Source organism: Balaenoptera acutorostrata, chromosome 10 (assembly GCF_949987535.1).
Source record: "Balaenoptera acutorostrata chromosome 10, mBalAcu1.1, whole genome shotgun sequence".
Lineage (NCBI taxonomy): Eukaryota > Metazoa > Chordata > Mammalia > Artiodactyla > Balaenopteridae > Balaenoptera > Balaenoptera acutorostrata.
The window spans coordinates 67,403,444-67,421,452 of NC_080073.1; the positions used below are offsets into that span (position 1 = coordinate 67,403,444).

Sequence of the window (18,009 nt, forward strand, 5' to 3'; positions counted from 1 at the left end):
CTTGCTAGCTGTGTGACACTGGGGTAAATTACTTAGCCCCTAGGAACTTTTATTTTCTCATCAAAATATGAAGATGATACATGTAAAGTACTTGGCAGCATACCTGGCACATAGGAACGGTTAAAAAATAACTCTAGTATATACCTGATCTCGCCACTTATAGCCCTTCAGAACCTCAAGTATTCTTGCCTTTAAAAATAAATAAATCTATATTCTCAAGCCAAACACAAATGCTTAGAATCATGAATTATCTCTGCTTTAAGGTATTCATTTAAGTATAGTCCCAATTCTTTTCGAAGCCATTTGTAATTATTTCACCCAAATTTTTCCATCAAATTACTTCATCCAAAGGAACACACTGCAACCAACTGAATGTATCTCCCACTGTCCGTCACCCGTATCTCCTGACCACACATCCCTTACTCAGTATTCTGCCCTCAGCACTTCAACTGTTCTCCTACCATCATCCTTCCTGTCTTTCCAAATCTGTCCATTCTTTGAAAAGCCCTTTCCATCAACTCCACCTCTACTTCATCTCTGGCTTCTGTAACTCTAACCCCCAGCCATGCACACAAATTATACATTTTGACTGTGCTGTGCTCTACTGCCCAAATTCATACTTCACCTTGACTGAATTGTATGCGTGTTTCATCTCCCCTACTGTACTGTGAGCTGCTGGTTGGCAGGGATAACTTCTTTTATTCTTCAAGTTTCCTTACTCAATAATGTACACTGCTCTGTACACCAGTGCAGAAACGTGTTAATAAATACTTGCTGATAACTGTCTATACCCTACCCCATTTCTAAGGAGCCCTAAGAGGTGGAGCTGACTCAACTTTAGCCAGAAATGCTTTCAGAGGACTTGCTTTTAAGAGGACTGCTTAACTTAAGAAGAAAAGGAGGCTCCAATTTCTCTTTGGGGTCCAAGTGCCACATTCTCAATGCATTACAGCCAACAGTCTTGTATATCGTCTCCAATGAGAACCTTTTCTCTGTGGTTCTTGCAAATGCTATTTCTAAATGATTCTACAGAGTTCATGAAAAAAATCAGGTAACATGCCACGAGTTCATCAACCTCAAGAAATATCTCAACAGCCTCACCATAGCCCAGCCTTTCCGAAAAAGAGCAGCATGGCAGGACCTCAATTAAGGCTGGTAGGTAATCCATTCCGACAACCCCCACCCCACCCCGGGCCAGAGCAATGACAGACTTAAAAGGCATCAGTCCCTAAAGCCCTAAAGGAGCAAAAAACAACTAACAGGCTCACAACTCAGGAAAACGAGTGCAGTGCACTGGCCAGGAACACCAGCCCTCTCCTAAGACTAACAGTGATAGCTGAGCCAGGGAGTTCACAGTTGGGTGAAGGCGCTTCCTTTACAGAAAGCACTGGAGCAACTGGTTTTGCCTCGTCCAACTCTCATCTTCCCATTACACTCAACTGCCCTAAAGTTCTCCTTCTAACAGGGCATGCTTAGCCTAGGGCCTATACCACCCAGAACAGTCATACCCTGGAGGGTTAAATTTAAGGAAGAGAAATCTGGAGCAATAGGAACTTAGTGGAAAATCTTTTGTTAGAGTGTTAAGATGTGAAGTCTTTCCTCAAATATAAGCCATTTATTGCCTTGCCAATTTACTTCTCTTATGTCCTGTATGATTAACATGATTCCACACAATCCTTTATAATGACCATCCAACCAATAAATCAATCCTGTTGCACTACTGTTGAATGCAGTCCCTCTTACTAGACCCTGTGGAGAAAGAGAATTCACATCACCAAGTTTCTTTTCTTAATTTGCCTCTGGATCTAGACCACATATAAAGCACTGGTCAGAAAAATGCCATTCTTACAACAGAGCAAGTTGTCCCTCAAATAAACATTATTTTTAAAAATTTGAGGGTGAATGCCAACACGAAGCAAGGAAAGACTTAACAGTTATACGATTATATAGGTGGGAGGCTGGGCCTAATACACCATATTATTAATCAGAGAAGAACGAACAGGAATGTTCACAGGCCCTGCCACACAAATCACCTACAATGGTTAGCGCTTAGCATCAGGGCTTTATTCAACCTACCAAAACCAACAACCAGGAACCATAGTCACCTTGGCGGAGTATGGAAGGTGCTGTTTAATCAGCAAGCAAAGCAAAACAGATCAAGAAATCAAACACCTAGAAGACTGTCTTAGAACAATCAGAATATTTAAAATCATGATTAACTCAACAAACAATTCTCTCACTTATTCCTCACACATGAAAAGTCAAAATATCACTTGGGCCACTCTGGGTTGTAGGTGAGGAGGTAGATGGGCCATAAGAGACTGGAAAGACATCAACAAGAAGACATGCAAACTAGGTAAATAAAGTGGAAGCCCAACAACATTTGGATAGGATACAACAACATTAGGATAAATAATTGAGCTTGTCTATTTCCTCAGGAAAAACACCCCACCCAAAACCAAAAAAACACAGTAGGAACAAATTCCAAAGGTGTGCTGTTGCTCTACACTTGGTATACATTTACATTGGAAGAATGGCTGGTGATATTTTGACTTCTTTTGTTTTTTTTTTTTAATGCTAAAGGTAAAGAACTCTGTTCTTTCAGCACCCAAACCAGAGCAGAGACAGTAGTAAATTATAAATGTGGATGGAGTAACATCCACAGGACATGGAGATGGGGGAGGGGGGGAGGGGAGAAGGGGTAGGTTTTTGTGCTGTTGCATTGGCAGGAGAGCTAAGCAGTCTTAAAGAACATTCTAGGCTTCTAGGTTTGCCATGAAGGAGTATCACAAATCCCAAGGCCCACCACCTACCCCTTCTCCTCTTCTCCGAGGGCACCTACCTTACTGTAAGTCACTACTGATAAGTTGTTTGCGTGACTGCTGGGGGACAGATTTACAGAGTTCTGTGAGAGTCTATTCTCATCTTGCTCGGTTTGGTCAGGAGCAGGAGCCCACGTGTTTTTGCTGATCGAGTCGAACCCGGAACCCCCAGGGTCTTTTAAGTTGTTTTCATCTGATTGTCGGTTCTTTTGGGGAGAGGCAAACGGGTTGAAGTTTCCTTCTACCTTGCGATGTGGCTGTGTGTTGAACTCCGTTTCAAAAGATGACAGCTGCTGCGTTACTCCTAAAAGTCCACCCACCTCCACACTGAGAATGACCCAGATGACATCTGAAACAAAAAGGCAAGTCATGTCAATGCCAGGCATACCCTCAAGGCTCAAAGCAGCCATCACAGAGAACCCCAAACACCACCCAAACCATAAGAAGAAATGTTCCTCTACATGCTAGTTTAGAAGCTTACTGACAAAGTTATCCAGTACATTTGCATCGCATGCAGTTCCACATTTTTGGTAACGTCAAATTCATACTCTGGTACAAATTCAGGAGAGGTCTGTGGTGAGACCCATGAAACTATCTGTAAAAAGGTTACTAGTTGATTTTGATGCATAACCATATTTTGGAAATCATTACTCCAGAGGAACAATGATCAATATATAGAAACCCAAAAGCTATTTTTCCAGAATTACAAGCTCTTTGTGGTTTTTGCTTTATTTTGTACATGGTTAACTCAGAAAACTCAGGGCAGGCATAACTCTTGAGGCAAAAAAAATGTTTATAATTACTAAAACTGCAACTTATCAACCAACCCTCCCCCCACTTTGGGGCAATTTAGAGTGACCTGCCCAAACTAGGACAACTGAGAGTAAAAGAGGGCGTTATTAGTTACACCAGGACACAGGTGTAAGCCAGCACTAATCCTGACATATTAGAACAGATACCACCCTGGCTATTTTCACCATCTATGTGTTCAAAAGATAACAAAATTTAGTATGCCTGAGACTTTCTATTGATAAAATAATCCAATTTGATACCAACTTTGCCTTTCTGTCAGATAGGGAAACCCTACCATCTACATTGAAACCATAAGAGATTTGTTTTAAAAGATGCACCATAGGACTTTTGGTCATAATTCAGTTCTTTATTTCCTCAACTGTCAAAGCCATGGGTTCAAAAAGAAATGAACAAAGTAAGCGGCACTTCAATTTGATGTTCAGCACCTCAATTCAGAGAACAGTGGCATCTACTTTCCTGATGGAAGGTTTTCAAAAAGCAAGCTATAGAAAGGCCAAGAAGCTTTTAAGTGTGAACCTTGTTGAAAACAAATATGAAAAATTGTTCAGGCTCCTAAGTAAGTGGTATAAGGTTGATAGGAAAAGGCAGATAAAACTTCATCAGTTAGCTACATGGCAATACAGTAGTCCCCTTTACCCATGATTCACTTTTCATGGTTTCAGTTACCCATGTCAATGGTGGTCCAAAAATATTAAATGGACAGTGCCAGAAGTAAACAATTCCTAAGTTTTACATTGCGCACTGTTCTGAGTAGTGTGATGAAATCTCTCACTGTCTTGCTCCATCCTATCTGGATGTGAATCATCCCTTTGTCCATCGTATCCAAGCTATATACGCTATCTGCTCGTTAGTCACTTAGTAGCCATCTGGGTTATCAGATCGACAATCACAATCGAGTACGGCACTGCTTGTATTCAAGTAACCCTTATGGTACTTAATAATGGCCCCAAAGCACAAGAGAACCGATGCTGGCACTTCAGATACGCCAAAGAGAAGCCGTAAAGTGCTTCAAGTGAAAAGGTGAAAGTTCTCAACTGAATAAGGAAAGAAAAAAATCATATGCTAAATAAGGCTGCTAAAACCTATGGTAACAAATCTTCTATCCATCAAGTTGTGAAGAAGGAAAAAGGAAACTTGTGCCAGTTTTGCTGTCGCACTTCAAACTGCAAAACTGAGAGCCACAGTGAGTGATAAGTGCTTAGTTAAGATGGAAAAGGCATTAAATTTGGACAATAAGATATTTTAAGAGAGAGAGACCACATTCACATAACTTTGATTACAGTATATTGTTATAACTGTTCAACTGAATTATTAGTTATTGTTGTTAATCTCTTACTGTGCCTAATTTGTAAATAAGGCTTTATCATAGGTAGGTATGTATAGGAAAAAACACAGTATATATAGAGTTCAGTACTGTCTGTGGTTTCAACATTCATACTAGGGGTCTCGGAGCATATGCCCCACAGATAAGTGGGGGACTACTGTATAATATATAAGCCTAGAACAAATAGACTAAAAAGGAAATTGAAGGAAACTAAGGAAAACTCTCTTGGGCTGCGTTTGTTCTCAATTTTCAATCTGGGTTCTACAGCTGAGGAAGGGGATCTTAAGTGTCAGATAGCCATAAATACTCGATTTAAGGTTAGTGATTTGGAAGCTGTATTAAGAACTTGGTTGTATCCAAACAGCTATGAGCCAAAACCTTAGTAAGCAGAGATGCAGTGACATCTACTGTTCACTTCTATAATGAGCAACTCTTTTTATCTCTTGTGAAGAGGAAGCTAAAGCCACTAGCAACATTAGTATGGATCACAGGAATGGGAATCCATCCCAGACACACTTACCATTAAAGCAAATGTGAATCTTTACGTAAACTAGTATCATAAAAGTTCAACCTGGGCTTCCCTGGTGGCGCAGTGGTTAAGAATCCGCCTGCCAATGCAGGAGACACGGGTTCAAGCCCTGGTCCAGGAAGATACTACATACCACAGAGCAACTAACCCTGTGAGCCACAACTACTGAGCCTGCGAGCCACAACTACTGAAGCCCGTGCACCTAGAGCCCACGCTCCACAACTAGAGAAGTCACCTCAGTGAGAAGCCCGCGCACCGCAACAAAGAGGAGCTCCTGCTCGCCACAACTAGAGAAAGCCCACGCACAGCAACGAAGACCCAACGCAGCCAAAAATAAATAAAAATAAAAATAAAAATAAAAAAATTTATTAAAAAAAAAAAAGAAAGTTCAACCTGCTGATTTAACACTGTAAACAAAGACAGGCAGAGTACCATTTCACTTAGAAATCTCTAACAGTGCCAGTAATGGTGGGTCAGATGACTTTCATTCAAGACTTGCTCAATCTCATAAACCAATATGATAAGGGCCTTAAAAAACAATTCAATGGCAGGCAGCCTGAGGGAGACTCATTCTGTGCTCTCTTATTCTAGGCTTTCTAACCAAAGGCAACATTCCTTCACTCTACTATTCATTTCTTCCAAGCGGATATGCCTTATCTTACAGTAAATTAATTCCTACTTTTATCTTCCACCCATCTGTTTTCCAAAATCCTTTTGTAAGTACATGGTATGTTTAGCATACTCAGCTATAGGTAATAGGCTTTGTTCTCTTAGCTCAGGAAACTAAATGCTTATGAGAAAGGACAGACTGTTCTGAAGGCTGTTAGCATACGAGACTAATGACATTTCCCCCCTGGCTTTGAGAACTAAAGCTTCTTTAATACAACTCACTGGGCCTTATCATACTTAAAGCCACCACACTCTCTTCACTTTAGCTATTTTTCTGCACTGTTCACAGATTCTACATAGTAGCTGTAAAAGGAATGTCACTTAAGAAGTCACTGATTTATAAACACCCATAATTAAAATTCCAGTTCTGATCCTCCAAAGTTACTATCATGATGGGTCATTATGAACAGTACACCATGCCTTCTACATGGTACTATCTGAGCCCTCCAGGTACTACCTATAGACCTCACATTTTGGAACGTGTTCATCCCACACATAGTGTGTGTGGGTTTCTTTTAATCAAACAATAAAAAGGATGAAGATGAGCCCAATAAGCTTATTTCAGAGGTTGACCATTTCCAATTCTTGCCAGAACACCTTAATTACTAAGATTAAAACTGCCAGCCAGATATTTCACTATTGCTGATGACAAAATCACAGCTGTAAGGAATATCAGGGGTCATCTAACGGAACTGCTTCACTTTCTAGATGAAGGATCTGAGGTCTGGAGGTAGAAGTGATGGGCCTAAGATCAGACTTCAAGTTAGAAGTTGACCATGATGATGACCAAGAACTTCCAGCTCTTAGTATAGCTTTTTAAACCCAAACAGGAATTTGGGAAGCCAAGTGCCCAGGGAACGAAACCTATAGTTAAGTCAGTCCCATTTTAGTATCTTTACTGACAGACATATGAAATAAGAATGGTGTCCTAGAAAAGTAGCCAAGAAAGTAAAACCAAGTGCCAAGCCTACACAGTCAGGGCTTAGTAAGCCAATGGAGAAACCAATTTTAGAATGTCTTGCCTTAAAGTAATTTTTTAAAAGCACCTGAGCCAGAACTTTGGAGCTAGAGGTACTGTAAATATTATTTCATTCAACTTGTCCTTTTTACATATGATAAAACCTTTAATAATAAGTATAAACCTTATTAATAATAAGTATAAATTTCCTTTTGTAGAAATGTGTAATAAATTACTGAAGAGAGAACATAACCTTTTATTTCTTAAGTTTAGACTATGAGAAGTGTAGAGTAAAAGGAAAATATTTTACTTTGAGCCCAAGTCCATAATCTTAATCAATCATGCTGACATACAAAGACATCTCAGATTATGGTAAGAATATTAAAAACATTTGCATATATCTAAAAGCTAGCATCATGGGTCAAATCACATCATAATAAATATAAACAAGCACCTATGATTTGTCCACTAAAATAGAACTGTTAAAAACAGTACAATATTAGAACTGGTAAATTTGTTTCTTGTGGGAATATAGGTTACAATATATGTACAGTACAGGTACAGGTATACTGGGTTGAACAAATAAGTAAATGGATGGTGAGAGCAAGGTTTTTCATTATCAAAGAAGGATATTACAGTAAAGCAAGCAAAGAAGGAATTCTAAAATAAACCCTGTGGTACTGGATTAAAGCCAGAGACATCAATATAAACGAAACACAGAAACAATTATAGATATGTCTGTATGCAAAGGTTAGTATGTATACATATGTTATCTAGCTCTATTTGCTAAGATGGCCTAGAAGTAATGATACCCCTGTAGCAATGAACATACCTAGTGCTCAGTAGTTTCTAAATACTACTCTCCAATAGAAAGAACAAGGGCTTCTTGGAGAAATGGCTGATTCTAGGGCTGGGGCATGGAAAATATAAGAAAAGCCTGGAACATCTTGTTGTACCAGAAAGTAAGGAAGTGGTCAAAACACAAAAGGATAGGGGCAGGTTACAGGGATACAGGAGCCACCTGAAAGATCTCCCTCTGGAGCTGGAACAATCTGGGCAACAAAATAAATAATGTAGCACTGGATTGTAACTCCAACTATAAAATAAATATACATGAGTATATTTATTAACTATGAGTCCATAGTTATATAAATAAATGAAGAAATGACAAACTTCCTTACAAAGAATTCCAAATAATATATAAAGATACTCTCCCTTCCAAGAGGTGGAGCTTAGTTCTATACACCCCCCAGGGACTTCGCTGGTGGTTCAGTGGGTAACACTCTGCGCTCCCAATGCAGCGGGCCCGGGTTCAATCCCTGGTCGGGGAACTAGATCCCACATGCATGCCGAGACTAAGAGTTCTCATGCCGCAACTAAAAGGAGCTCGCATGTTGCAAGACCCGGCAGGGCATAAATAAATAAATATTTTAAAAAATAACAAAATTCTACACACCCTCCAATCCACTCTATCTTAGTGATAGAGTAGGGAAAGAGAAAAGGAGTAACTTTACAGTGGAGAAACTGGCAAACAAACTACTCAACCTAGTGACCAAGGTTAATATCACCAGTGATGTTATGCAAATATCAAGTACCCTCCACCCCCACAGGGCACTTCACCTTCACAGTATTCTTCCCCAAACCCATAACATCAGTCTAACCATGTGGAAAACATCAGATAAGCTCAGATTGGGGGACATTATAAAGCAGGGGTCCCCAACCCCCAGGCCACAGACTGGTACCTGTCCATGGCCTATTAGGAACTGGGCTGCACAGCAGGAGGTGATTGGCAGGTGAGCAAGCGAAGCTTCATCTGTATTTACAGCCACTCCCCATCGCTCGCATTACAGCCTGAGCTCCGCCTCCTGTCAGGTCAGAGGCAGCATTAGATTCTCAGAGGAGTGCGAACCTTACTGTGAACTGCACATGCAAGGGATCTAGGTTGTGCGCTCCTTATGAGAATCTAATGCCTGATGATCTGAGGTGGAGCTGAGGCGGTGATGCTAGAGCTGGGGATTGGCTGCAAATACAGATTATCATTAGCAGAGAGGTTTGAATGCACAGAGACCATAATAAGTCAACTGCTTGCAGACTCATATCAAAACCCTATCAGTGAGTGGCAAGTGAAAACAAGCTCAGGGCTCCCACTGATTCTGCATTATGGTGAGTTGTATAATTATTTCATTATATATTACAATGTAATAATAACAGAAATAAAGTGCATAATAAATGTAATGTTCTTGAATCATCCCAAAACCACAGCCCCCCCCGTCCGTGGAAAAATTGTCTTCCACAAAACTGGTCCCTGGTGCCAAAAAGGTTGAGGTCCGCTGTTATAAAGGATACTTTATATAAAGGATACTTGCCAGTATTCCTCAAAACTATCAGGGGTCCTGAAAAACACAGAAAAGACTGAGAAATTTTCACAGACCAGAGGAGACTGGGAGACATGACAACTAAGTGCGATATGGGACCCTAGACTGGTTTCTGGAACAGAAGAGTCCTGAGTGGAAAAACTGATGAAATCTAAATAAAGTTTGCAGTTGAGTTCATAGTAATGTACCAATGTTGATGTCTTCATTCTAGCAAGTGTGCCATGATTATGTAAGATGCTAACAATGGGGGAAACTGGGTATATGGGAACTCTGTATCACCTCTGAAACTTTACTGTAAATCTAAAATTGTTCCAAAGTAAAGTTTACTAAAAGAAATTAGTATAGCATTAAAAAAGTGTACTTTCAAACACTAAGAGGTAAAGTTGTAACGGAGCCAACACAAACAATTCTCTCTGTAGTGAAGTGACTATAAAGGAGAGTGCTTTGATCTAGCAGGGGGTAGAACAAGGTTGTAGCAGGGCAGGCAGGAGGGGCCGTCACGCGCTCAATTCTTCTGAGGCCTCAAAAAGACCACATCATCAACTGGACACACGAGTCATTCCCATCTGCAGGGAGATCTTGCCTTTCTAGTGCAACCCCTTCTCAGCAGTGCAGTAAGGACATTAACAGTCTTCAAACAGGGGGAACAGCAATGACGGCACAAATGAACCATCTTGATGTGGATGTTTGGCTGAAGCTGCCTGACTAGTTCCAGAGCCTGCCTCTGGCCCACAGAAGATGCAAATGGAAGCCACAAAAAGCAAGCAATAAACTGCCACATTAATAGGTTCCACTTGGCGTGGGTTTCCGAAGGGGAAAGGGTAGGGGACTCGGGAAAGCACCACCTTCAAAAATCCAGTTTACAAGGACACCTCAAAGTAATTCCCACTGTGGCTAGGAATGAAATCTTATAGGCTTCTGATCTCTAGAGCAACTACCTTGGGCTCGTCCCTAAGAGCTGTAAGAGCACCAGGAGACACAGGCTAGCTTTAGCCTGCATGTACCTACAAGATTACCAGGGAGGCCACTTCTAGATTTGGAGGTTGTGAATTCAAATCCTTCCTAAAGCTCAACTCATCTTCATAGCACAACAGGAACCCCACATTTCCCCTGAGAATTAAGAAACAACTTGGGTCTGCAGAGGTAAACAGGCTCTAGTCAGCTGCTGGGCTACAAGCTACGGGCTCACATTTCATTTCTAGAGTAGGAAGGCTGGATATGTGCTGCCTGGCTTCAGTGAGAGAGGCTTGAAAGGAGAGAGTCTGAGCACTGGTAAACTAGTGGCCTGAAACATGCCCCGAGAGTAAGTAGTGCAAAGGTCAACATTATGAGTATCTCCTCATCTTTGTGTCTGTCTCTTCCCAGTCTCAACTTCCAGTCCGTTTTTCTACACTGTTTACTCAACACATGCCTGGCTCTCACGACACCTGCCCAGGCACTCAGATACTTTCACTATCTATGAACACAACACCTACCTCAGCATCTATGGGGGAAGATGGGACAGCCAACTCCAGTTCATTAGCTCCTCAGAGGACAACTCCTGATCTCTGGGGCCCAGGCCCCATCTACAGCAGAGTGACTGTTGAAGGGCTGCCTCTACTCAGCTCTGCTTCCCTACCCATTCTCACTCCCCACCCCATCTTGCCACAGTGTGCATTAAATACTTATTCCTTAGTTTCATATTATTCTCAGGAATTTCATTTTAAAGTGCAAATGCCCCCTAAAGGAACATATTAAGCTACATTAACACCATTATCAGATCAACCAACGGGCACAAGTTCACAAAGGGGAGAAGATAAAGAGAAGCCTAGGAAAGAGCACTGGAAGCCTGGATGAGACAAGACAGTGAGGAGTCCCCAGTGCCCATAATAGGAAGAGGGGCTCAGAAAGAAAAGCAGAAATGGCAACAAAAAAGAGACTACTCCTCTTCACAATTTTTTCAAATCATGCCCTATTTAATAATCATGAGGGACTTCCCTGGTGGCGCAGTGGTTAAGAATCCGCCTGCCAATGCAGGGGACATGGGTTCAATCCCTGGTCCAGGAAGATCCCACATGCCGCAGAGCAACTAAGCCCTTACACCACAACTACTGAGCCTGCGCTCTAGAGCCCGCGAGCCACAACTACTGAGCCCGCGCGCCACAACTACTGAGCCCGTGCACCGACAGCCCGTGCTCCGCAGCAAGAGACGCACCCGCACCGCAATGAAGACCCAATGCAGACAAAAATAAAAATTAAAAAAAAAAACATGAGCTTTTGCCTTAACTTGTGTGTGTGGCGAGGGTAGGGGGGCAGGTAATCGCAATCATTTAATCACTTAGTTATTTACTTCAGGTCTGAGGAAATAAGGACCCCTACTTCCCAAACCCAGTAAAATCAGTGCTGTGAAACAAAGAGTGAAAACATGTCTGAGACAAAAGATGAAAATCAGCTCAGAATGGGGAAAAAAACCAAAATTGCCATTAATCAGGCTGGGAGGACACAGATAAAGGCAGGTACAAAGATAATAGGAAACACTATTTCTCCCAAGGTCATACAGCAGCTGTAAAATGCTATAATGACCCTCTCTTTGAATGCCTACTGCTTTCTTACCAACGACGCCCCCAGACCAGCTTTGTTACAGCCATCTATTACTAAGGATACCCAACTGCCACCCACGATAGCACCCAAGCCCTAATTAATCCTCACTTCTAGTCCTGCCTCAGAAACAGCAGCTAATCCAAAATTGATCCCACTTCCCTAGAGCCTCCTGAGAATCCTTCAGCAGGAACCCAACCTTACAGAAGCTGCTTCCCTCCTCCCTCTTACTGCATGGCATCCCACAGGTCACCTGGAGTGCCTTCCCTCACCACATATGTCTATCTGGTTTTGTCAGACTACAGGTTTGTTTCAGGTGATCTCTGAACCCAGACGCCTTCCTCTCTTCCTCCTCCCAGCCTCAACTCCTAGAAGCAGAGACTCCACCCCTTCCTACCAGTCTTCCCTTCCTGTACAACTGCCCTCTCCCCACCAGCTGATAACATAAGGAAAGAGGAGTGAATTCAATGATAAGGAGGTCAAATAAAGAAAGAGAAGGAGCAGCCCCAAGAATAAAGAAAAACCAGGAGTATATAGTATTCTAGAAGCCTAATGACAAAAGCGTTTCAAGGGAAACAGAGTTATTAAGTGGGTCCAATGCAGCTAATAAATCAAGTAACTTGAAAACTGAGAACAAAGCACTGGATGTAGTATCATGCAGGTCACTGGTGATTTTGAAAAGAGCAGCAGTTTTAGTGGAGTGGTAGGGACAGAAGCCTGAATGGAAAAAATTCGACGAGGAGACAGGAGGTGGCGATAGCCATTACTGATACTAAATGTTTGAAGGACTTCTGCTATGAAAGAGAGCAGAGAAATGGGGAAGAAGCTGGAGGAGGAAAATTAATAATATTACATTATATGTAACAGCAAGAAATTTTTTTTATCAATCCAATCTATAGTTATTGTTTCAAGGCATGTAAAACAATAATGTGTGCCAATATTACATCTCCAAAGGATTTAAAAAATTTTTTTAAATTTTATATTGGAAGAAGTTTAAAATAACTCAAATGTCCATCAGTGGGGACTAAGCTAGAAAAATGAAGACATATCTACCTGAGGGGATACGCCACAGCCATAAAAAGGAATGAATATTTCTACAGTGATCTCTAGAATATAATTATGAAGTGAAAAAAAGTAAGATGCAGATCAATATCTATAGTTATGACACTTCTTTGTAAGAAAAAGGACACATTTATATACATTTGCTGGTGTCTGCAAAACAAAACAAAATGCAACACTGAATGGATAATCTATAAATGAATAAATAAAAATGAGTACCTATAAGAGGAGGAAGGCACTATCTGAAGGGGACAGAACGGGAGGGAGACCTTTCTAAATATATCATTCCTAAATTGAGACTTAGGATCACAGAAATGTTCTACATATTCAAGAAAAAAAAACCCAAAACACTAGGCCAAAGGGGGACAGGAGTAAGAATTGGAGATTAAAAATAATTTTCCTAGGATGGTGACTGACACAGGATAGGTGCTCAATAAATAGAAAATTATTTTAAAAAAAGAAAGAAAATTATTTATGCAGAAGTACTTAGCAGTGTGACATTAAAAAAATGTTTACTGTGTTGCACTGTTGGAAGTTAGATTCAATGCTAAGAGTAATGTCTGATGATTGCCTATGTCTAACTGTTGCTGGAGGACTCTACCAATGACAGTAAAACAGGTTTCCTATATAAAATCTAAGAGTTTATGATACCTATAAAAAGGGAATATAATCTTTAATCCTCCTCTTCATTCACTAGTTTCACTGAAAGTAAATAAAGCACCAAACCCTTATTCTAAAAAACTGGCAAATAAAGGTAAAGAATTAAGCATTTAATCTAGCCTTATTTGTAAAACTGAATTTCAGGAAAATAAGTCATTGTTGATAAAGAAAAGTTTCCTCCGCCCAAAACTACTCTAGCTAATATATGTGGGGAAAAAATTGCCACTTTGTAATCCCTAATTGAAATGATTCAGGCAATAATCAATGAACAAAACCATTAGACAAAAGGTTGGTTGATGGGGAGGACCTTTGGAGGGATTAGGCTGTCACCACTTGAACCCTTTGATTGATCTCAGCATCACTAAGAGCCAAATAATTTTGAAAAAGAAGTAGAAAGTTAGGTCTCACACTCCTTGATTTCAAAACTTACTACAAAACTACAGTAATCAAAATAGTGTGGTATTGGCAGAAAGACAGACATATAGACCATGGAATAGAATGGAGAGCTCAAAAATAAACCCTCACATTTATAGTCAAATGATTTTTGACAAGAATACTAAGAGCATTCAATGGGGAAGGGAAGTCTTTTCAACAAATGGTGTTGAGAAAACTGGATATCCACATGCAAAAGAATTAATTTGGATCCTTACCTTACACCATATACAAAAATTAACTCAAAATGGATCAAAGATCTAAACGTACGAACTAAACCTCTGAGAAGAAAACAGAAGGAAAGCTTCATGATACTGGATTTGGAAACGATTTCTTGGATTTGACTCCAAAAGCACAGGCAACCAAAGAAAAAAGATAAACTGGACTACATCAAAATTAAAACTTTTGTGCATCAAAGGACACAATCAACAGAGTGCAAAGGCAAACACCGGAATGGAGAAAATATTTACAAATCAATATCTGATAATGGGCAAATATCCAAAATATATAAAGAACTCCTACAAAATAAAACTAATAACCTGATTTTAAAATGCGCAAAGGGCCTTTTGCCTTGCTACATATGAGAAAGCAAGATGGGTCACCAGCAGCTCTAATGGAGCCATCCAAGAAAATCAGGCCAGGGTTCTTGCTCTTGCTGCATCTGCTCAAACCTGCACAGTCCAGGCTTCCCTGGTGGCGCAGTGGTTGAGAATCTGCCTGCCAATGCAGGGGACACGGGTTCGAGCCCTGGTCCAGGAGGATCCCACATGCCGTGGAGCAACTGGGTCTGTGAGCCACAACTACTGAGCCTGCGCATCTGGAGCCTGCGCTCCGCAACGGGAGAGGCCGCGATGGTGAGAGGCCCGCGCACCGCGATGAGAAGTGGCCCCCGCTTGCCGCAACTGGAGAAAGCCCTCGCACAGAAACGAAGACCCAACACAGCCAAAAATAAATAAATTTTTAAAAAAACCTGCAAGTCTGATCCAAAAGTACAGCCTCAATATGTACCACCAGTGTTTCCAACAGTACACGAAGGATATAGGCTTCATTAAGTTGGACTAAGCCAACTTCTTGAATGGTTCATCCAGGACATCTACCTTACCGCAGAAACAATGCTAGCTCTTTGTACATTAAAACAAAAACAAAAACCCTTTTCAATTGTGAGAGTTTTAATGTGAATGGAATAGTCAACTGACTACAGAAATCTCCTTTTAAAAATTTACTATTATCTTCTCAACGGATTCATCTTCAAAATATGTGGCTTATTTTCCCTCAGTTATATAAAAGTATTCACACTGGGGGGAAAAATGGGCAAAGGACTTGAACAAACTGAAGGACTTAAAAGCACAGGTAAAGATGCTTGATATCATTCATCATTAGGGAACTACAAATCAAAACCATAATGAGATACTACCTCACACTCATTAGGATGGCTACTGTCAAAATAACAGAAAATAACAAGTCTGGGCAAGGATGTGGAGAAACTGGAACCCTTGTACACTGGTGGGAGGGTAAAATGGTACAGCCACTATGGAAACCAGTATGGCATTTCCTTAAGAAATTAAAAATAGAATTGCCATATGGTCCAGCAATCCCATTTCTAGGTATATACCCAAAAGAACTAAAAGCAGAGTTTCAAAGAGATATTTGTATACCCGTTTTCATAACAGCATTATTCATAATACCAAAAGGTAGAAGCAATCGAAGTGTACATTGATAGATAAATGATTTTAAAAGTGTGGGATATACATACAATGGATTATTCAGCCTTGTAAAGTTGGAAAATTCTCAGCCATGTTACAACTTGGATGAACCTTTAACATGAACTGAAATAAAAGCCAGTCACAAAAGGACAAAAACTGTATGATACCACTTATATGAGGTACCCAGAGTAGTCAAATTCAGAGACAGGAAGTAGAATGGTGGCTGTCAGGGGCTGGAGGGAGAGGGAGAAGAGGAGTTATTATTTAATAGGTACAGAGTTTCAGTTTTGCAAGAGTTCTGCAGATAGATAGTGATGATGGCTGTATAACAACGTGAACGAGCTTAATGCCACTGACCTGTATACTTAAAAATGGTTAAGATGGTAAATAGTTATGTGTATTTCACAATTCAAACAAACAAACAAACAAAACCCTGAGGCCCAGTACCTTTGAATTAGTTGCTCAAGGTCAATCACTAATATATTATGTGGCAGAATCAAAACCAGAGGTCAGATCTTTTAACTCCTGGACTAGTACTTATCTATAACTTCAGGCAGCACTTTCCCCCACCCCTGGTCAGTTTTGAGTGTTCCACCAACCAGGAAAGAGACAGTACTTATGGAGACAACTATTCCTGGCAGAAAAGAAGGAAATATTAACGTCTTAATAATTTGAAATTTTATAGCCTACTAATAAAGTATAACTGAGTGGATGATAGCACAATTGCAGAAAATATAGCACGAAAGTACATTTAAGCAACTTAAATTGCTAATTTAAATCTCAAAGTATAATTATGTTTTAAGGGTAACACAGGGAATCAAAACTATAGCACATTAAGAGCCAAACGTATGTAACTGACAAAAAATATACAGATTAAAACTGGCATTTTAACAATCGTTTTGTATTAACTTTGAAAAACACTTAAATGTAACATTGGATAAAAGGGCTTAACATTTAAATATTGTCCATTTTACATGCAAATAGGGAGAAAAATGGCTGGAATTCTCATTCCTTCACTACTTCTGCTGCATTTCTCAACCAATCTGATTGTGACACACTTGGTGCTTCTTCATATCTGTAGTATTTTTACCAAAGGGTAATTTAAAATAGAATATTCGAACAGAAGAAGTACTTCCAAGTATTTAGTTCAAGAACCAGAAAGTCAAATTTTAGACTAGCAACTGATTTACTTAATTCAACCTTAAGTAGTTCCATTAAAAAAAGAAAGAAAAAGGTCTGTTCTTCTTGGTACATGTGCTTTAAAGTAAGGTTTAACTTAGGACTCTGATGTCCTTCTACAGAGGTACTATGTATGTTTTGAATACTAAAAAGCATAATAACAAGATATAAGCCCCATCTGTCTTTTTTAAGAAACTCAAACGCTATCTTTGACATAATTATGGACAAAAAGGGTAAAACAGCATTACTGATGGTAATTAGTTATCCTTGGTGAGATCTTTGATAATGTACTACATCAACTCTCCTTTCCCCCTCCTCCTAAAAGAGGATGGGCTTTGTTTCTGGCTTCAGGGAAACTGCTCCCAGTCAACATCATCATCCTAGCTGGACCAATGAGAGAACTAGCAAAACAAAGAAACTAGATACCCCTCCCCCTCAACATTCTCTCCAAAGAGAACTACATTACAGACATCATCACATTCACTGACAAGTCAGAGTCAGACAGAGACAAAGCAGAACTTCTTAAATGTTTCTTCATTCTCCTTTTATTTTTCTCATTTTTCACTTTCTTCATCTCTTTGGTCCTACCCAATCTTCCTAAGTATCCCTTCCTCTTCATTTCCACTGCAGGCCCTTATTAACAGGCCAAAAATTTTCCTGGCTTGAATCTGGGCACAGAGCTTTGAGGGAATGAATGACTATTCATCCCTAGACTGAAGTAGCAACATCCACACACAGGGGGTCTTGGGACTCACTCATGGCCATTGGGACTTCCCAATCCTACAAAGGGAGCCACCCTCGCCACCCTCTCACAGCAGAGGTACAGTGCTTTGGGCCTTTTAGTCTGGGCCATGACACTCTGCTACTCATCCCTCTTCCAGATGACCTGTGGGTGTAAATATTCTTCAG

General features: G+C 40.4%; 1 protein-coding gene and 1 pseudogene across 3 annotated transcripts in view; one reads left to right on the top strand and one right to left on the bottom strand.

Annotated features, from left to right (window-relative positions):
• ILRUN (inflammation and lipid regulator with UBA-like and NBR1-like domains) overlaps positions 1-18,009 on the bottom strand; it is a 118,000-nt gene that overhangs the window by 20,852 nt on the left and 79,139 nt on the right. For 2 of the 3 annotated variants that reach the window (XM_057554869.1, XM_057554868.1), the window contains one exon: positions 2,843-3,171. In XM_057554869.1, the coding sequence (XP_057410852.1) occupies positions 2,843-3,171 (329 nt within the window). The remainder of the gene's footprint in view (positions 1-2,842; positions 3,172-18,009) is intronic. The other variant, XM_057554870.1, reaches the window with a different exon arrangement.
• Positions 14,812-15,280, top strand: LOC114238460 (40S ribosomal protein S29-like; annotated as a pseudogene).